This window comes from Globicephala melas, chromosome 7 (assembly GCF_963455315.2).
Source record: "Globicephala melas chromosome 7, mGloMel1.2, whole genome shotgun sequence".
Classification (NCBI taxonomy): Eukaryota; Metazoa; Chordata; class Mammalia; order Artiodactyla; family Delphinidae; genus Globicephala; species Globicephala melas.
The window spans coordinates 22,425,060-22,448,122 of record NC_083320.1 but is presented as its reverse complement, the minus strand read 5'-3'; the positions used below and the strand labels follow the sequence as shown (position 1 = coordinate 22,448,122).

General features: G+C 36.5%; 1 protein-coding gene across 1 annotated transcript in view; it reads right to left on the bottom strand.

Annotated features, from left to right (window-relative positions):
• Positions 1-2,711: 2,711 nt before the first annotated feature.
• BARD1 (BRCA1 associated RING domain 1) overlaps positions 2,712-23,063 on the bottom strand; it is a 75,405-nt gene continuing 55,053 nt past the window's right edge. Inside the window, exons 8-11 of the mRNA XM_030852830.3 lie at positions 22,890-23,022; positions 22,213-22,305; positions 4,794-4,891; positions 2,712-3,730 (exon numbers count right to left, since the gene is read on the bottom strand). Of these exons, the coding sequence (XP_030708690.1) occupies positions 3,398-3,730; positions 4,794-4,891; positions 22,213-22,305; positions 22,890-23,022 (657 nt within the window). The 3' untranslated portion in view covers positions 2,712-3,397. The remainder of the gene's footprint in view (positions 3,731-4,793; positions 4,892-22,212; positions 22,306-22,889; positions 23,023-23,063) is intronic.

Here is a 23,063-nt window from a genome sequence, read left to right as displayed (position 1 = left end):
GCCGACAAGCACATGAAAAGATGCTCGACATCACTAATCATCAGGGAAATGCAAATCAAAAGTGTTTATCACCTTACACCTGTCAGAATGGCAATGATCAAAAAGACAAGAAATAACAAGTGTTGGAGGGAATGTGAAGAAAAAGAAACCCTTGTACACTGTTGGTGGGAACATAATTCATGCAGCCACTATGGAAAACAATATGGAGTTTCCTCAAAAAGTTAAAAATAGAACTACCATATGATCCAGCAATTCTACTTCTGGGTATTTACCTGAAGAAAACAAAAACTCTAACTTGAAAAGATATATGCACCCCGATGTTCACTGCAGCATTATTTACAATAGCCAAGATACAGAAACAACCTAAGAGCCCATCAAGAGAAAGTGGAAAAAGATGTGACTTATGTGTACAATGTTTATATACAATATCAACAAATTCAGCCATAAAAAAATAATGAAATCTTGCCATTTGCGACAACATGGAGGGACATAAAGGATATTATGCTAAGTGAAATCAGACAGAGAAATACAATTTCTCTATGATTTCACTTATATGTGGAATCTAAAAAACAAAACAGAAGCAGTCTCACAGATACAGAAAACAAACTGGTGGTTGCCAGAGGGGAAGGGGGTTGGCGGGTTGGGTTCAGGCAGAATCAGTGAAGGGGATTAAGAGGTACAGACTTCCAGTTATAAAATAAAGTCATGGGGATGTAATGCGAAGCATAGGAAATATAGTCAATAATATTGTAATAACTTTGTGTGGTGATAAATGGTAACTAGTTAACAAGGTGACCATTTTGAAATGTATATAAAATATTGAATCACTATGACACACATATGAGACTGATACAGTACTACATCTATTACACTTCAGTTTAAAAAAAAATGAACCACAAGGGAATCACTGTGTAATAAATGACAGTCTTAATGATGATTCCAAACTACCAAGGTTACACTGTATTCAAAAAAGTTTATTTAAGTAATAAAGTACCTAATATACTTTAGAAATGCAGTGCTCAAAAAGACAAGCTTTTGTCAGCTTAAAGATTTCCTCACAAGTCTTGCAGAGGATCGTTCTTCAACAGTGCAGAGTAAGTCACCTCTATAGAAGAAACAGAGATGTGGAAGCACAAAGAACTTTAGTGATTTATGGCAAATAAAAAGGAAGCTTGAGGGGCTTCCCTGGTGGCGCAGTGGCTGAGAATCCGCCTGCCAATGCAGGGGACAGGGGTTCGAGCCCTGGTCTGGGAGGATCCCACATGCCACGGAGCAACTAAGCCCGTGAGCCACAACTACTGAGCCTGCGCGTCTGGAGCCTGTGCTCCGCAATGGGAGAGGCCATGACAGTGAGAGGCCCGCGCACTGCGATGAAGACCGGCCCCCACTCTCCGCAACTGGAGAAAGCCCTCGCACAGAAACGAAGACCCAACACAGCCAAAAATAAATAAATAAATTTAAGAAAAAAAAAGGAAGCTTGCATCTATGACTGAAAAATGAAAATAATTACAAGTATATCTATACAGAAAATACAAGTTTCAAGAGCTTAACATCAACTAACTGCTGCCAAAATAAATATTTAACGAAACCAAAAACAAAACTGCTTAATAGTGGGACACAAAATACAACAAAGAGGGAGGAGGACAAACCAAGAAAGTGAATGAAGGAAAGCGAGTAGCAACTCCCCAAAGTGTTTTTACAAACGGGGATTCAGATCAGAGGAACAAACACAAACCTGTCTAGGAATATGACCAATGAGGCAATAGAAAGTGACTAGAAGTCAGTTATAAATCAAAAATGACAACCAAAATCCCAGAGTCTTAAATTATTTAATCCAGACATTATCTAACCCCTCAGATTTGCTTGGTGCTATGTTGTTTATCATTCTCCATTTGAATGAAATGTGGAACAAACACAATACTGGTTGGAGAGAGTGTTTCAGAGCTAATTCACCCTTGAAGGTCAGGGTCAGCTGTATTATTGTGTTCACATAATTTATTTCTTCATATAGAAAAATAACATGTCAAAGAAGGGATTAAAGTAAATTTTATTTTGAAATAATCAGTTGAATCTCAAACTTCAAATAAATGGATCTTAAAATGTTCATGAACTTCAGAATCTCAGTATTCTAATCTAATGGTTACCAAACTATTCCCTTTGGCCCAAAAGGGACCAAACTGGCAAGTCTCAACAGTAACACCCTTTCCAAATCTTTAATATTATAAGTACATTAAATTTCAGAAAGACTTATTAAAGAATCTACTTCTAGAAAATATTTTAAAATGATCTAATCTACCTTATTGATTCACAAATAAGAAATACTCAGACCAGAGTAACCTTCCCAGGTCTCCCCATTCTCAGGTGACATCCTGTCTACTATTCTGCAGCCTTGATGGTCCTGGTCCTGGTATTACGAATAAGTCCTTTTCACTACTACCATTAAACTTACTGTCATAGCCTTTTGTATCACCTGCACAAAAATCTGTTCTAAATCAAGTAATCACCAACTTCTGCCTCCCCAGCAATCCAAAAGTGAAAAACAATTTATGAAGAAAGAAATTAAGACCTACAGAAAAATTATTTTAGCAATACATAAGGTCTACCAGAAAGACTGCTCCCTAATTTATTTACATTTGACTAACAATGTCTCTAAAATGTGTTAGAGAAAATGTCCTACACATTTATATATATATTAACACAGTTATAAGTTGATTAACAATAAGCAAATATATACAATAAAAATATATATCATGAGCCCAATGTCGACTTTCACCACCAGAGAACAGTAATGTTGAGATTCAAATCATGATTTCCTGATTAAGAGACAAGATTTTTTTAAAAAGGGAACAAAAATGTAGGAACAGGTAAATTATAAGTAGCAAAATAAATACAACTGTAGACAGGAGAAGAATTCAACACCTATGGTGGCAAATTTAGACCAGGTAATCTATTTTCATTATAACAAAGCCAGAATAAATTATTTGACAATATTATTTGCTTACTAAACGAAGGCAAGTATTTTTGCTGGTGGCAGGTGTGGATTTTTTTCATCAAAGAACATTAAAAGGGTGAGACATAATGACACCACTTGTATGTTTAACCAACAGTTCTGATCCCCTCTCATTAATCTTTGACAGCTGATAATGTGAATAGAAAGACATGATGAATCAACACATATGCCAGTTTTAAAAAGAAAAATCCCTTAAAGCAATCTCCGCATCTAAATGGTAAACATAGAATGAATTCATAATCTGGCAATTTGGTTTTTTTTAATTCAAGGCAAAAAAATGTATGAATGAGTCTACCTATTTGTAAAAATGTGAATGATCAAAACAGTGCAGTCACTGGGCTCTCACACTGTGTAAGTTCAATTTGAAATGTACATCTGGTATAGGATTCAGTTGTCAAGAGGGATCAACTCAAAGGACATCACACAATCTATAAACCAGCTGGAAGAAGCCATCCAGACTTTGCCCTGCCTAACTCTCTCTGGGCGATGATTAGACAAATCCTCATAGATGATATACTGTGTGCAGAAGTGCTGATCAGAGTCAGGTTTGGCATGGTACGCGACTGTATTGATGGTTTGAGTCACGTCACTGTCTGGCTTGGGCTTTCTACTGAGGATCTGTCCCCCAGATGCAGTGACAAGCTTAATAAGGCTGTCCTTTGGATGGTGTTTGAAGGTTCCCCCAAAATAGAAATAGCATCCATCAAACAGCTTTGGCAACTGAAAAAACAAAAAAAAAAGCTCATTAAAAGCAGACCAAAATATTTAAAAACACTGCATATGAATAGGGAAATAAAAAGAAAAGTCACAAGCAGTTAAGAAGCTACTTAATGAGGTGCTAGGACAAGCTGTATTTCAAATAAACCATTTAGGTAAAAAAAAAAAAAAAATACTCATGCAAATAAAGGTTTCCTATACAATTTTTTCCTTAAGACTCTGGTGCTTTTCACTCTTCTCACATTTTAGGTGTGCTCTGTGCGTGTGTCTCTGTGTGTGTGTATGGTATACATCCACATAAAACCTGTTCATCAAGCGTCTTATATCAGAATATTTATTCATTTATTTCGTGGGACTTAAAGCCCCAAGAATTCCTTCCTAGGGTAACTGAAACATGCTTCATGGATACCAAGGTAAACTTAATTGTAAGAGTAACAGCTTTTCTATGGAGTTTTCCAATTCTGCCCATCCATATTTAGGTTCCTATATACTACCAATCTAAGGTCCCCAGGGCAGTGACGTGGGAGTGTGGCCTCCAGGATTCTAGAGATGTTTTCCTTAGAACACAATACATTATATGGCCATGGCTAGGGATCCAATTAGATATGAAACACACTTCTGTGAGCTTTACAGAAAAAGTTTCACAAGTCCCTTCTACAAAAACTTTTCTTTGGCATTTTTAATATACCTATATGTCAATAGGGTAATGGAATTTTATCCATTAAAACTACAATATATGGTAATAAAGACATGGTTAACTAAATCCGAGCAGTAGCTCTAAGTCTTCTCTCAAGCTACTTCCTATATCTGAGACTCACCTCAGATTCTGAAAGGTTTATGGGAATGTTCAAGATGCCCAAAATCTAGTAACAGTATGAAATTATTACATTCTGGTTTTTACTGCTCATTGTAATCATCTCTCAGAATCAAGTGCTTGAAATAAGCACAATTAAAATTTTAATCAGTCACCTGGACTTGCTGAAAGGGCAGGAGAAGTTTTTCTTGATGGTAATAATAGTATTAAGTTATAATAAGAACAATAAAAGTAGTATCAAAAGGAAAATACCAGCTGTTCTCTGTTGAGCCTGCTTCTATGTGGTCCTTCAGGAATTTCATACTTTTCTTCCTGTTCATATTCTTTTCTTTGTAGACATGCTTTCACCCCTGGGAAAAAGAACGAGGATAAAAGCCAAATAAATATCAAGTGAGCATTATTTCTTTCACATTGAAATTATGCCATTTACCTGATTTTTCTTCTTCATGGTTAAATATTGTTCTGAAACAGAAAAAGAAACTTTACTTATGCCAAAACAAAATGTAATAAAACTGGTTTTCCAGGGCTTCCACAGTGGCACAGTGGTTGAGAGTCCGCCTGCCGATGCAGGGTACACGGGTTCGTGCCCCGGTCCGGGAAGATGCCACATGCCGCGGAGCGGCTGGGCCCGTGAGCCATGGCCGCTGAGCCTGCGCGTCCAGATCCTGTGCTCCACAACGGGAGAGGCCACAGCAGTGAGAGGACCGCGTACCGCAAAAAAAAACAAAACAAAACTGGTTTTCCATATAAAGAAAATGTAAGAAATCTTTTCTTCAGAGGACTGAGCAATGAAGTAGTACTGAATACAAATTTTAGTTTTCTTTCTGAAAAACCTAAGTCAGTACATTATTTCATGTACAAGAATAAAAATCTAAATTTTAATTTATAACCATTATCAAAATTAAAGTAATAAAAAGTCCCTCATTTAGTTCAGCCCACAATGATCTGACCCTGAGGTCTTATCATCTGCCCCACTCATTCTGGTGGTCCTATGCCTAACCTCCTGTTAGACTATAAGTGATCTGACATTAAGGAAAGTACTTGAGTCCAGAACACCTCGCTTTATTAAGCTGGTCAAATAACAGGGGCTCTACAGCTCTTGTTAAAATAAACAGAAAAGCAGAGTCTGGGACGTGTTTGGAATTGACAGGTAGTCAATGAAGTCACCAGTCTAGAGATGACTTGGTGAGTATTTCAAATGTTTTAGAGCTGCTTCAACTGAGATATTCCAAGACATTGCATAATATATAAAAGTTAGAATATTTTAATGACTGAATACATCTATCTCACCAAAAGCAGAGCTTTGTCAAGGGACTGAATTTTTTCTTAACTTGGGACTATGAATGCATATTCCAGTTGAACACTCAACCCTGACATATCTATAATTCCCTATCATGTGATTCTTAATTTTTTGCTAGTTTTGCCTGGGGACTAAAACATCCCCAGTGTTTTCAATACAAGGATTTTTTTTTTTTTTTTTTTTTCCGGTACGAGGGCCTCTCACTGTTGTGGCCTTTCCCGTTGCGGAGCACAGGCTCCGGATGCGCAGGCTCAGCGGCCATGGCTCAGGGGCCCAGCCGCTCCGCGGCATGTGGGATCTTCCCGGACCGGGGCACGAACCCGTGTACCCTGCATCAGCAGGCGGACTCTCAACCACTGCGCCACCAGGGAAGTCCAAGGATCATATTTAGCTAAGTTTGCTATGCTGAATTCTACTCTTCTCACTAACTTATCATAAATATGATGTTTTTTATTAAAAATTGTTTTTTTGCATGTAGTAAAAATCATATTTTGAAAATAGAATTTAAATAACTACCCACAGGGTATAAAAAACTATCTTTCCAATGAAGCTAATACTAAAATATTAACATTACTCTATACTAAAAATGAGTCTCAAAATAAAATTTTTGACTAGGTCAAAATCATAGGAGAAACACTGACAGTGTGCTTACATGACATCATATATTGGTTCTACATTAAACACCAATGCAAAAAAAATTACCAATCTAGCCAAATCACTGACTTACCTCAAACTCATTATTTCACATATAAATTATTACTTTTACTTTTTATCACTTAAGCATGTTACCCCCTTCCTAAACCTCCTTTCCTGATGATATTTGAAGAGCATTTATACCAGTATCTTTAGATGAACTGTATATGCCAGCATATAAAGCCAAGGACTGAACACTGAATAATTCCTATAATATCAAGTAACTGTAACAAGTAAAGAGCTAATGTGTAACTACAGAAATAAATAAATGGGCTGTGCCTATGCTGGCTGCTTATGCATTTTATGGGTTTATTTGACTGGTTATTTAAACTATCAAAAAAGCATACTAAAATGGTTTCAATTGATCCAGGCAATATGCCAGCGTTAGTCAATCAACAGAATGTAGTCTTAACAGATACTAGAATGAGATAAGCATGGCATCAAGAGAAATGAGATGGCAGACACCAAGAGGGCAGCATGGCACTACCAGAGGAAGATGCCAGTATTCTTTCAGTGTAAATATGCCTCAAGTCACAAAACTTTCAGCCTTATAGCAATTGTTCAGTAAATTTCTGTAAAGGCAGGCAGAAAAATCCAATGCTCTAATTACAATTACTGAGCTAAATGAAGAATGTGTTCCTCTGATATCCTTTTATTCCAAGTAACAATTTGCCAACTCTCTCTACCACTTAATATCAGCTAAAGAAGGAAAATATAGCTTCCCCGTGAAAACTAAGGAACAGTTTCTAGGTCTGTAACAATGTTAGGATTGCCGTTGTAGAACAGAAAACATGGAGAATTTTTTGAAATTCGGGTGTACTGTAACTCGAACACCTACAAGGGCCACTCAAATTATATAATCATGTGGGGAACCTTGTGTTAAGTGGTAGGGAGTTATGGAGACTGTAACAAATAGGAAAATGTACATCATACCTAAAGACACAAAAATTAAATGATTATGCTGAACTAAACCACATAAATTTTATCTGTTTTCGACTTAGATTGCCAATTTGACTTGATGCTTGTCTAATCAACCTCTTCATTTCATAGATAAGGAAACTTAAATCCTAAGAGATTTAAGCAGCTTTCCCAGTGATACATGTGAGATAAGAACTCAGATATCCTCCAACTTCTAGATCAGTGTTTCTTTATCTTTATTTTATTAAAAAAATAAAGCATCTTAGGAAATGCCAGGTACTCTCTACTCAGATTTAATATACTGTATCTCAAAATAAATGACACAACCACTTAACAGATGACTAAACAGGAGGATCCTTATTTTTAAGAGATTAGCCAAAAGGTATACCAAAGTGTCAAAAACTGCTGACTACCTGGGAGTGGGGGCTTGGAGGGGGGAGAACAGTGCATTTGGCTTTGTCTTCAGTGAATCAATGAGTTTGTTTAATCTGACTGATGCCAAAGCTGTCACTCTCTCATTTGTACCCTATGAGTTTCAGAATGTTCACACTTCTCAGTAGACATTTACGATAATTACATTTAATATCAACTTCCTAGTAGATTTCTTTTGAGATAAACCAATTGAACTGATTTACCAAAACAAGAATGAAATGCTTTAAACTTTCAGCAACCTAAATGCTGATATATTAACATCATCAATGAAATGGAAGAATCTACAAGCCATAATACTACCTAATTAACAAACCTAAATAATAGATAATATTTTAAGGTTTTAATTACTCAACGTAAGTTAGTTAAGCAAACTGCAGCAAGAAGTGTTATATCTATTTTCCATGTTAAAAAAACTATCAGAACTTTCACAACATTCCTAGTCATAAACTCATCTAAAGTATAATATATACTGTAATCCTTAATCTCTATAAAGATTTTAAAACAGGTCTTTTTCCAGCAATTTAAAGATACTTCCTTACTGTATAGCACACAGAACTATATCCAATATCCTATGATAAACTATAATGGAAAATATAAAAAAGAATGTATATATATATATGTATAACTGAATCGCTTTGCTGTACAGCACTAATTAATACATTGTAAATCAACTATACTTCAATAAAAAATACATCCTAAAACTCAACCAAATTATATTTTGTATTTGTACTTAATAAAGTCCATATTATTCCATTACCTGCCAGTAAAACAGTTCAGCAGAAATTGATTCTTGTGAAGAAATACGCATATGCAACATCACTAGTTAACCTTCTCAGCTAAATAGGAGGATCTGAATCCAAACTGAAATGACTATACATGAATAATTTATATTGTTTATGTAAACACAGATTTCTGAATATGCCAGAATGATATATACTTTAAAATGTGTCAAGCCACTATCCTTGTAAAATGTATGCTTTATATCGTCTTTCTTACTTTTCACACGTTCTATTATATTTTAAGATTTTGACCAAAGCTATCATTTTTCAGAAGTACAGGAATCAACTACCTATCTTATTAAAACTAAGATTCTTTTCAGCACAGATGTATTCCGGATCATGTGTATACCATTTCAGGTAAGCTTTCCTTTTGCCCTGATTTTATTACTTTTTTATATAGAGGTAAGCAGCCCAATTCCCAAAGTACTGCTTAACTCAAAGTCATTAACTCGAAGTCATTAAAGTAGCTCTGGCTACCTAAGCAAAGTCTAGAATCTGTATACTAATGCAGCTTATGAATTCCGGGATATGATTTTTTTTTAAAGGAAGCCTGTACCATCCAGAAATGTATTCCTTTATTCTGAATCTCGAGGAGCCACTCTTGCCTCCTACCTCATAAAAGCACATATATCCATGGATGTATATTTTCATTTCAGCTGCATGAACCACTGATGATGTTCATTAATCTATATTAAGTTTAGTCACTTTTCCTAGTTTTAGAAAGAAAAAAAGGATTGCACAAGTGGGAGGGAGTAGAAAAAAGGGTTTCTGAATCTACAGCTACGTACAAATGATTATAGAATACAATGAAGACAGAATAAAGCGTTCAAATGGAGATCTGTTAAATGTCCAAAGAGGAAAGTATCCCTCCACGAAGACCACAGAATGTGCTTACTCTCTTCAAAAGCTAGAGCAATAAATAAATTCCTAATTTAAAGAACTGTTATTCTTCTGAAGCCACTGGCTATTTGTAACTGAAATAGCACTGAAAATCAGAATTAAATATTACTCTTAGCCAACACTAAATGTTATCCTAAAAAACAAGAAAATACAGAATCAAATATTTTATGTCAACATCAAAAATGCTAATAAATATGTCATTAGATCCAAACTGGGCACTTACGTAACTCAAGAAAACTGCATTATTAGTAAAATAAACACTGAAGAATTTCCTTTCTGATTGTATTGAAAATGAACACCCAAGTTGTAAAAACAACAAAAAATTATTTTTAGATGCTTTTCTAGTAGGCTTTTTAGTCAAATAGGCTATGATGTCACTAAATTTCAGACAAAAGGAAATGGTTTTTAAGAGGAAACTTTTTACAACAATGACAAAAATGGAAAACCTCTCACTGAAATTTTTAAAAAATAGGATGGCAAGTAAAAGAAGAGCTAAGCCCAATACTATGAAATTCCACAGTGAAGAGTGGAAGGACAATAAAATGAAGGCTGAAAATGTAAAATAAAAGGTAAATGCTCCTCTCGTGCCATCATAAACATTTAGATTTAGGAAATCAACGGCCACAGATCATTAGATTTTGTGTTTTCATATAAATACCACTGAACAACTTTATTTTTGGCTACTTTTTAAGCCAATATTCTAATTATAAGCATATTTATACATAAAAATACATTTCCTCATAGGATAGTTTGCTAAATTTATTTATTTTACTTAATGCATATTGAGAAGCAGGTCAAATTCTATCACAAAAATATATTACTGTATCATAAAATTTGCTTGGGCAAAATCTGGGTATCAATTCTAAAACCTTGTATTATGAATAATAATATCAAAACAATCCTCAATAATTTAAAAACTCATACTTGGTGTCCTTTGTTAGTCATATATTTAAAACTGAAATATTTATGTAAGACTTCCATTTTTATTGGACAATAACCATATTAAAATTTATCTGCTAGGTCTGCACAACAGGTATCAACAATCTGGTGTACCAGATTGGAGCAATACACATACACAGGTTCTAATTTCCCTGACTAAGAATGAAACCCTCTGGTGGCGCGGTGGTTGAGAGTCCGCCTGCCCATGCCGGGGACGCGGGTTCGTGCCCCGGTCCGGGAAGATCCCACATGCCGCGGAGCGGCTAGGCCCGTGAGCCATGGCTGCTGAGCTTGCGCGTCTGGAACCTGTGCTCCACAACAGGAGAGGCCACAACAGTGAGAGGCCCGCGTACCACAAAAAAAAAACAATGAAACCCTCACCTACCCAATTAATTTTTAGAAAAGATCAAAAAGAAGATCTAATTGTTATTAGAACTTGAGAATTTGAACTACTTCATAAAAAACTTGAATTTAAGAGACATACATTGATTTTGAAACTGTTATAAACTAACAGACCTCTACCTACCAATCTACAACTGTTTTGATTGTTTCTTTCCCTGTACATATTCACACATTTATATATTGACAGTGAAGATATAATTGTTTTATGTTCTTTAAAAAATTTAAACAAACTTGTTTTTTCATATTCAGTCCTACTAATTATCATATAAAAATAAAATTTTTTTCAGAAAACACCTTTAAGCATTCCAGAATGTTCTCAATTTTCTCATATTCCGGTTATTCCCCCCTACTTCTTGTTATAAGAAATAACAATGCAAACAGTTTTTTTTCTTTCTTTTGTATTACTTGCTTGGAGTATATTCTCAGAAGTAGGACTATTATATCAACAGATGTTAATTTTTTTTTATTCTTAGACAATCTTTGTAAAATATTTCTCTAAGCATGAAGTTGCCTAATCAATCTTAGCTGACAGAAATGCTTTGGTATATTTATTTTTTGATAATTAGCAAAATATGACTAGTAAAAACTACCTGTATTTTTAAAATTCCACAGCTCACTCAACATCAATTTGAAGAAATAAATTTTAATAGAAAAGTATAAATTTATTCATCTGATTATGAAGCTATTTATAAAATGATGATATAATGATTGCCTCTTAGGATCAATCTTCCTCATCTAAAACAAAAACAAAGAAACACCGTATCTGGCCCTTTCTCTCTTCACAGACACAAGTCCAGTGCAAAATGTCTGGCACATTCCCACAGCAATTCCCTTAGGTGCTAAGGCCTTTCAGAACTTCTATAGCAGCAATTTTATTTAAACTTAGATGAGAGTGGGGAAGAGGAAGAGATTATGAAAGAAAAGAGGACAACCATTTGCTCTCCCCATCACAATGAGATGAGAAATGAAGAGGCAGAATTAAATTTTTTTTTTAAAAAGGTTAGGCTAGATGAGATTTTGAAAGCAGTGTACTGAAAGAACACGTCAGTAAAATACATTTTCACTTTCTGAAGGCTAGTTTACATCCTTAGGATGCAATTCCACTTTTTTCATTCTCTAAGAGATGAATAAAATGGCATATTTATATATCTTCTAATCTTCATTCTAGTCACCTCTTTCATTACCAAAATTCACCCTGTACGGGGATGGTTATTAGTTGCCTGTGAGGAATTAGCACCAAAACTAGGACTAAAGCAGAATCTCAGGCACAAATCTAACCTTGAAGAAGGAACTTTCCTAGCTGTATCTCCCGTTTCTGTAAAATAAAGATAAATACCATTTGATAAAATATCTGTAAAATAAATATGATGAGACAGAATGGCTAGTACAATAGTATAATTATGCCCTATTCTTAGAATGTTCATTCAAAGTTCATTAACTATGACACTGTAAGATGCTCTCTCTATATATATAATATAAAGAAATAAAAGATATGGACCAATTAAGACAAAATAAGTTTCAACAGAAGCCTTCCAATAGTTAAATTTGGATCCAATAGATCCAGACTGTTTTGTGTAATTCTTTTTGTTAATTTGTTTAAATTTGCTTAAGTTTTTAAATAAGACAGTTCTCTGCAGAGAAAGTTTAGATGAAATTTCCTCTTTAATCTACCTGGTTTGTGGAAAATGCCATAAAACGTTGATACTAAACTTTCTATATAGTTCAGCCAGTAAAGCTTCTGTCTACCAGGCAAGCTGGTGGATAACCTCAAACACAAGATCTAGTTTTAATAAGTCATAAATCTTTATGATTAATTTTGAAAGCTTTGGTCCACCACATCTTTCCTTAATATAGATGGTTTTCAACTATTTTTGAATAGCTGTGAACATTTTTTTAAAAATCACACTAAGTTGCCTGACATTAAGAACAACACAGAGACTTCTGGGAAGATGGCGGAAAAGTAAGACACGGAGATCACCTTCCTCCCCACAGATACACCAGAAATACATCTACACGTGGAACAACTCCTACAGAACACCTACTGAATGTTGGCAGAAGACCTCAGGCCTCCCAAAAGGCAAGAAACTCCCCCACGTACCTGGGTAGGGCAAAAGAAAAAAGGAAAAACAGAGACAAAAGAATAGGGATGGGACCTGCACCAGTGGGAGGGAGCTGTGAAGGAGGAAAGGTTTCCACACACTAGGAAGCCCCTTCGCGGGCGGAGACTGCGGGTGGCGGAGGGGGAAGCTTCGGAGCCGCGGGGGAGAGCACGGCAACGGGTGCAGGGGGCAAAGCGGAGAGATTCCCGCACAGAGGATCGGTGCCAACTGGCACTCACCAGCCCGAGAGGCTTGTCTGCTCACTCGCCGGGCCGGGCAGGCCTGGGAGCTGAGGCTCGGGCTTTGGTTGGAGCACCGGGAGAGGACTGGGGTTGGCGGCGTGAACACAGCCTGCAGGAGGTGACTGTGCCATGGATGGCCGGGAGGGAGTCCGGGGAAAAGTCTGGACCTGCCGAATAGGCAAGAGACTTTTTCTTCCCTCCTTGTTTCCTGGTGCGCGAGGAGAGGAGATTCAGAGCATTGCTTAAAGGAGCTCCAGAGACGGGCGCGAGCCGCGGCTAAAAGTGCGGACCCCAGAGACAGGCATGAGACGGTAAGGCTGCTGCTGCCACCACCAAGAAGCCTGTGTGCGAGCACAGGTTACTATCCACACCCCCCTTCCAGGGAGCCTGTGCAGCCCGCCACTGCCAGGGTCCCGGGATCCAGGGACAACTTCCCCGAGAGAACGCACGGCGCGCCTCAGGCTACTGCAACGTCATGCTGGCCTCTGCCGCCGCAGGCCCGCCCTGCACTCCGTGCCCCCTATCCCCCGCCTGAGTGAGCCAGAGTCCCCGAATCAGCGGCTCCTTTAACCCCGTCCTGTCTGAGCAAAGAACAAACGCCCTCCAGCGACCTACACGCAGAGGCAGGGCCAAATCCAAAGCTGAGCCCCTGGGAGCTGTGAGAACAAAGAAGAGAAAGGGAAATCTCTCCCAGCAGCCTCAGAAACAGCGGATTAAAGCTCCACAATCAACTTGATGTACCCTGCATCTGTGGAATACATGAATAGACAACGAGTCATCCCAAATTAAGGAGGTGGACTTTGAGAGCAAGATTTATGATTTTTTTCCATTTTCCTCTTTTTGCGAGGGTGTAAGTGTATGCTTCTCTGTGAGATTTTGTCTGTATAGCTTTGCTTCCACCATTTGTCCCAGGATTCTATCCGTCCGTTTTTGTTTGTTTGTTTTTTTCTCTTAATAATTATTTTTTTATTTAAATAACTTTATTATATTTTATCTTATTTTATTTTACTTTATCTTATCTTTCTTTTTTCCTTCCTTCCCTGCTTCTTTCCCTCCTTCCTTCCCTCCCTCCCTCCCTTCTTTCTTTCTTTCTTTCTTCCTTCCTTGCTTCCTTCCTTTCTACTTCTACTAATACTTTCTTTCTAATTTTTCTTCTCAGACATGTGGATGAAAGGCTCTTGGTGCTGCAGCCAGGAGTCAGTGCTTTGCCTCTGAGGTGGGAGAGCCAACTTCAGGACACTGGTCCACTAGAGACCTCCCAGCTCCACATAATACCAAACGGCGAAAATCTCCCAGAGATCTCCATCTCAACACCAGCACTCAGCTTCACTCAACGACCAGCAAGCTACAGTGCTGGACATCCTATGCCAAACAACTAGCAAGACAGGAACACAACCCCACCCATTAGGAGAGAGGCTGCCCAAAATCATAATAAGTCCATAGACACCCCAAAACACACCACAGGATGTGGACCTGCCCACCAGAAAGACAAGATCCAGCCTCATCCACCAGAACACAGGCACTAGTCCCCTCCACCAGGAAACCTACACAACCCACTGAACCAACCTTACCCACTGGGGACAGACACCAAAAACAACGGGAACTACGAACCTGCAGCCTGAAAAAAGGAGACCCCAAACACAGTAAGATAAGCAAAATGAGAAGACAGAAAAACACACAGCAGATGAAGGAGCAAGATAAAAACCCACCAGACCTAACAAATGAAGAAGAAACAGGCAGTCTACCTGAAAAAGAATTCACAATAATGACAGTAAAGATGATCCAAAATCTTGGAAATAGAACAGACAAAATGCAAGAAACATTTAACAAGGACCTAGAAGAACTAAAGATAAACAACAATGAACAACACAATAAAAGAAATTAAAAATACTCTAGCAGAATAACTGAGGCAGAAGAACGGATAAGTGACCTGGAAGATAAAATAGTGGAAATAACTACTGCAGGGCAGAACAAAGAAAAAAGAATGAAAAGAACTGAGGACAGTCTCAGAGACCTCTGGGACAACATTAAACGCACCAACATTCGAATTATAGGGGTTCCAGAAGAAGAAGAGAAAAAGAAAGGGACTGAGAAAATATTTGAAGAGATTATAGTTGAAAACTTCCCTAATATGGGAAAGGAAATAGTTAAACAAGTCCAGGAAGCACAGAGAGTCCCATACAGGATAAATCCAAGGAGAAATACGCCAAGACACATATTAATCAAACTGTCAAAAATTAAATACAAAGAAAACATATTAAAAGCAGCAAGGGAAAAACAACAAATAACACACAGTGGAATCCCCGTAAGGTTAACAGCTGATCTTTCAGCAGAAACTCTGCAAGCCAGAAGGGACTGGCAGGACATATTTAAAGTGATGAAGGAGAAAAACCTGCATCCAAGATTACTCTACCCAGCAAGGATCTCATTCAGATTTGATGGAGAAATTAAAACCTTTACAGACAAGCAAAAGCTGAGAGAGTTCAGCACCACCAAACCAGCTCTACAACAACTGATAAAGGAACTTCTCTAGGCAAGAAACACAAGAGAAGGAAAAGACCTATAATAACGAACCCAAAACAAATAAGAAAATGGGAATAGGAACATACATATCTATAATTACCTTAAATGTAAATGGACTAAATGCTCCCACCAAAAGACACAGATTGGCTGAATGGATACAAAAACAAGACCCATATATTTCCTGTCTCCAAGAGACCCACTTCAGACCTAGAGACACATACAGACTGAAAGTAAGGGGATGGAAAAAGATATATCATGCAAATGGAAACCAAAAGAAAGCTGGAGTAGCAATTCTCATATCAGACAAAATAGACTTTAAAATAAAGACTATTAGAAGAGACAAAGAAGGACACTACATAATGATCAAGGGATTGATCAAAGAAGAAGATATAACAATTGTAAATATTTATGCACCCAACATAGGAGCACCTCAATACATAAGACAAATACTAACAGCCATAAAAGGGGAAATCGACAGTAACACATTCATAGTAGGGGACTTTAACACCCCACTTTCACCAATGGACAGATCATCCAAAATGAAAATAAATAAGGAAGCACAAGCTTTAAATGATACGTTAAACAAGATGGACTTAATTGATATTTATAGGACATTCCATCCAAAAACAACAGAATACATATTTTTCTCTACTGCTCATGGAACATTCTCCAGGATAGATCATATCTTGGGTCACAAATCAAGCCTTGGTAACTTTCAGAAAATTGAAATTGTATCAAGTATCTTTTCCAACCACAACGCTATGAGACTAGATATCAATTACAGGAAAAGATATGTAAAAAATACAAACACATGGAGGCTAAACAATACACTACTTAATAACGAAGTGATCACTGAAGAAATCAAAGAGGAAATAAAAAAATACCTAGAAGCAAATGACAATGGAGACACGAAGACCCAAAATCTATGGGATGCAGCAATAATAGTACTAAGAGGGAAGGTTATAGCAATACCATCCTATCTTAAGAAACAGGAAACATCTCGAATAAACAACCTATCCCTGCAACTAAAGCAATTAGAGAAAGAAGAACAAAAAAGCCCCAAGGTTAGCAGAAGGAAAGAAATAATAAAAATCAGATCAGAAATAAATGAAAAAGAAATGAAGGAAATTACAGCAAAGATCAATAAAACTAAAAGCTGGTTCTTTGAAAGGATAAACAAAATTGATAAACCATTAGCCAGACTCATCAAGAAAAAAACGGAGAAGACTCAAATCAATAGAATTAGAAATGAAAAAGGAGAAGTAACAACTGACACTGCAGAAATACAAAAGATCATGAGAGATTACTACAAGCAACTCTATGCCAATAAAATGGACAACCTGGAAGAAATGGACAAATTCTTAGAAATGCACAAGCCGCCAAGACTGAATCAGGAAGAAATAGAAAATATGAACAGACCAATCACAAGCACTGATATTGAAACTGTGATTAAAAATCTTCCAACAGACAAAAGCCCAGGACCAGATGGCTTCACAGGCGAATTCTATCAAACATTTAGAGAAGAGCTAACACCTATCCTTCTCAAACTCTTCCAAAGTATAGCAGAGGGAGGAACACTCCCAAACTCATTCTACGAGGCCACCATCACCCTGATACCAAAACCAGACAAGGATGTCACAAAGAAAGAAAACTACAGGCCAATATCACTGATGAACATAGATGCAAAAATCCTCAACAAAATACTAGCAAACAGAATCCAACAGCACATTAAAAGGATCATACACCATGATCAAGTGGGGTTTATCCCAGGAATGCAAGGATTCTTCAATATACGCAAATCAATCAACGTGATACACCATATTAACAAAGTGAAGGAGAAAAACCATATGATCATCTCAATAGATGCAGAGAAAACTTTCGACAAAATTCCACACCCATTTATGATAAAAATCCTGCAGAAAGTAGGCATAGAGGAAACTTTCCTCAACATAATAAAGGCCATATATGACAAACCCACAGCCAACATTGTCCTCAATGGTGAAAAACTGAAAGCATTTCCACTAAGATCAGGAACAAGACAAGGTTGCCCACTCTCACCACTCTTATTCAACATAGTTTTGGAAGTTTTAGACACAGCAATCAGAGAAGAAAAGGAAATAAAAGGAATCCAAATCAGAAAAGAAGTAAAGCTGTCACTATTTGCAGATAACATGATACTATACATAGACAATCCTAAAGATGCTACGAGAAAAATACTAGAGCTAATAAATGAATTTGGTAAAGTAGCAGGATACAAAATTAATGCACAGAAATCTCTGGCATTCCTATACACTAATGATGAAAAATCTGAAAGTGAAATCAAGAAAACACTCCCATTAACCACTGCAACAAAAAGAATAAAATATCTAGGAATAAACCTACCTAAGGAGACAAAAGACCTGTATGCAGAAAATTATAAGACACTGATGAAAGAAATTAAAGATGATACAAATAGATGGAGAGATATACCACGTTCTTGGATTGGAAGAATCAACATTGTGAAAATGATTCTACTACCCAAAGCAATCTACAGATTCAATGCAATCCCTATCAAACTACCACTGGCATTTTTCACAGAAGTAGAACAAAAAATTTCACAATTTGTATGGAAACACAAAAGACCCTGAATAGCCAAAGCAATCTTGAGAATGAAAAATGGAGCTGGAGGAATCAGGCTCCCTGACTTCAGACTATACCACAAAGCTACAGTAATCAAGACAGTATGGTACTGGCACAAAAACAGAAAGATAGATCAATGGAACAGGATAGAAAGCCCAGAGATAAACCCACGCACATATGGTCACCTTATCTTTGATAAAGGAGGCAGGAATATACAGTGGAGAAAGGACAGCCTCTTCAACAAGTGGTGCTGGGAAAACTGGACAGGCACATGTAAAAGTATGAGATTAGATCATAACACCATACACAAAAAAAAGCTCAAAATGGATTAAAGACCTAAATGTAAGACCGGACACTATAAAACTCTTAGAGGAATATATAGGCAGGACACTCTATGACATAAATCACAGCAAGATCCTTTTTGACCCACCTCCTAGAGAAACGGAAATAAAAACAAAAATAAACAAATGGGACCTAATGAAACTTCAAAGCTTTTTCACAGCAAAGGAAACCATAAACAAGACCAAAAGACAACCCTCAGAATGGGAGAAAATATTTGCAAATGAAGCAACTGACAATGGATCAATCTCCAAAATTTATAAGCAGCTCATGCAGCTTAATAACAAAATAACAAACAACCCAATCCAAAAATGGGCAGAAGACCTAAATAGACATTTCTCCAAAGAAGATATACAGACTGCCAACAAACACATGAAAGAATGCTAAACATCAGTAATCATTAGAGAAATGCAAATCAAAACTACAATGAGATATCATCTCACACCAGTCAGAATGGCCATCAACAAAAAATCTAGAAACAATAAATGCTGGAGAGGGTGTGGAGAAAAGGGAACCCTCTTGCACTGTTGGTGGGAATGTAAATTGATACAGCCACTGTGGAGAACAGTATGGAGGTTCCTTAAAAAACTACAAATAGAGCTACCGTATCACCCAGCAATCCCACTACTGGGCATATACCCTGAGAAAACCATAATTCAAAAAGAGTCATGTACGAAAATGTTCATTGCAGCTCTATTTACAGTAGCCCGGAGATGGAAACAAGTGTCCATCATCGGATGAATGGATAAAGAAGATGTGGCACATATATACAATGGAATATTACTCAGCCATAAAAAGAAACGAAATTGAGCTATTTGTAATGAAGTGGATAGACCTAGAGTCTGTCATACCGAGTGAAGTAAGTCAGAAAGAGAGAGACTAATACCGTATGCTAACACATATATATGGAATTTAAGGAAAAAAAATGTCAAGAAAAACCTAGGGGCAAAACAGGAATAAAGACACAGACCTACTAGAGAATGGACTTGAGGATATGGGGAGGGGGAAGGGTAAGCTGTGACAAAGCGAGAGAGAGGCATGGATATATATACACTACCAAAGGTAAGGTAGATAGCTAGTGGGAAGCAGCCGCATAGCACAGGGAGATCAGATTGGTGCTTTGTGACCGCCTGGAGGGGTGGGATAAGGAGGGTGGGAGGGAGGGAGACGCAAGAGGGAAGAGATATGGGAACATATGTATATATATATAACTGATTCATTTTGTTGTAAAGCAGAAACTAACACACCATTGTAAAGCAATTATACTCCAATAAAGATGTTTAAAAAAGAAAGAAAGAAAGAAAGAATAACACAGAAACCATAGAAAAATGTATTAGGATAGAAAGTATTTGAGGGTTCTTGCTTTCTTTTTATAAACCCAGTGGCTATTTAAAGTAATTGTCTCAAACTCTAAACCTATTTCTCAAACCTATTTGAACTTTGTATTAGACAATATGGGGATATGAACTTCAGTAAGAGATTCCATCCATCTTTTATCCTAAAAGAACGATTGACATTAGAGTATATTATTCACTACTGTGAAAATCACCAAGCAGCACGCTATTAGGTCAGCTTGAATCCATCAGTGATTCTATAAAAATGACATGACCAAGCCACTAAAGTGACAAAACTTCCCTTTCTTAAAGAAGGCAGATATTTGGAAATGAATCATGTAGTCTGTATACACAGATGCAAGTCTGGCAAATTCACAAGAACTAGACTTACTGGGTAAGTGGTAAATGTCTTAATATTCAAAATTTCACATGGCTTCTTTATTACTGAGACCTTATTATTATGAAAATCCATTCCTTCCTATAACCACAGGCAAGGTTTCTGGCACAAGTTCAGTACAAAAACATCTATAATCATGGATCCATTTTAAGTCATTTTTTAAAATACTGAGGCCCAATAAGACTTGCCCCTTGATTAGAAAGGGAAATGAAAGTTCAAAAATAAGAGACATAAAGAGAAACTTTTTTTTCTATGTAAATGGCCAATCAGTCCAATTGTTTATCATACTTGTTTAACTGGTTGACTGGCAGAGTCTAGTAACAGATATTGTCGAGAACAGATAGAGTAGCATTACTAGTCACAGCCAACTCAGACCAAATCAGTGGAGACTACCATCACAAGAAAAGTGGTAGCTGTATTTTATAAAGACGTGAATATCAGTTGCTAAAAGGAAACTTTTTTACAAACCAAGTTAATTTCAAACAACAGATTAAATTAATAATATAAAGATTTTGATTAAATCAAGCATCTCTGCCATAAAACCTTCAAAACACAAAGCTATAAAACAAAAGATTTTTCAAAACTAATCCATCATTTGCTTTTTAAAAGGAAAGGTTCATTAAAAATACTCACTATTCTTTTTTAAATTTTTAATTTGAAATAATTATAGATTCACAGGTGGTTGCAAAGAAACATACAGGGAGGTTCCATGCACCCTGTCTCCAATGTTAACATCTTACACAACGATAGCACAATTATCAAAAGCAAGAATTTGACACCAATACAATCCAAAGAACTTATTCAGATTTCATCAATTATACATGCTCTCTTTTGTGTGTATGTGTGCACACATGCGCACGTACACCTGACATTTAATCACATGTGTAGACTGTGTAACATAACTACCACTAGGATCAAGATACTCAACTGCATCATAACAAGATTCCCTGTGTACCCCCTTTATAGCCACTATTCTTTTATAAACAATTAGTTAGCAAAAAAGATCATTTCACTGTCCTACATTAGCCGTCATATCACAAGTAGATACTTTAGTGACTGAGGAGTAGAAAATAACCTTGCATGAGCTTTCTTTTTATTTTGTTAAGTCCTAGGTGAATCCAAGGTTAAGAAAAACAAACAAGTGAGAGCTAGGAAGGTGAGAGGCAGCTCCAAAGGTAGTGGTGTTTGACTACGTAACTAGAAAGGGGTAATGGGGACACATTTTCATCAGAGGTTTAGAGACTACCTAGTGTATTCGCCCCAAACGAGGTAGTACAGCGCCGTCTAAATTGCCAAACAGCTTCCTAAAATATACCATATTAGCTAAGAGAGCAAAGGAGAGTTATACAGTTAAGTTTTTAGGAATCAAAAAGGGAAAGCAACAAACTACTTTCATTTCATAGTTGTATATTTAAAACATGCATTTATTAAGTTAAATATATCACGTAACAGTAATACAGATTGTTTAAGCTTACAGGTCTATTACATAATCCATTTACTCTTAATTAAAATAGTTGGTACTGTAGAATAAAAGATTTTGAAACATACTTGTGGATATTTACTAAGAACATCTAAATGATACCATTAATATGAGACGCTTTTTCAAAATGCAGTGACTAACCAGAGGTAAAAAAAAATTAGCATAAGGTCCTTAAATAATCATTGGCAGTAGTGTATTATAAAAATGAAATTAGTCAATTTCATTTTATTTCATTACTTAATTCCTTTTGTAATTCTCCCAAATCCAATACTTACATTCAAATTTTAGGATCCAGCAACCACTGAGAATCCCAAGCATACATTTCAGGGTGCTTTGAACTGTATCACCAGGAACAATGACATGAGTTACTGGAAAACAAAAAAAGCAATAAGAGAAACAGAAATATAAACCGAAATAGTTTTTTAACCAGTCTGCTTTTTATAACCAGTTAGTCTACATTTTATAAACTTATACCTGAATTTTCTTGAAAGGCAACAATTTTTATACTTAGGTATAAGACTTCTTTTATTTAGTTTCATTCTCTATTCTGGCTACCAACATGAAAAACCAGATCATAAACCATGTATCTTAAAGCCACAGTAGCCAACACAAATTTTTCTTTTCTATTTCAAATTATAACTAAGGAAGTAAAGCATTACGCTGCATTACAATTTATTTGTCATTAGCAAACTCATAAAGTTGCTCTGATGTATTGTTCTGTCTTAAAATAGGTGCAAAGCTTTAAACTTTATATTTCCTAACTAAATTAAGACTTGTAAGTAAGTAGTTTATAACTGTAAAACCATTTTAGAATTATTACCAGATTCAAAGTATATAGTCAGATCCCAATGGTTAAAACATATAAATTATCAAAGGGAGCAGGGAGCTCTACAATGGAATTACCCATTTAAAAATTTCTTCAACCAAAAATAAATAAATAAATAATCCTCACCTGTACTGTCAAACTCAGCACATTTTTTAGCCTTAAGAATTGCTGCAAGCTCACTGAGCATTTGCTGTTGTTCTGAAGAAAGTCCACTGCCTATAAGTACAAGAGGCCCATCCCTGCGCTGACCAGTGTTTACCTGTCAATGGAAGAGGAGATGCCAGTGTTAAAAACATTTAA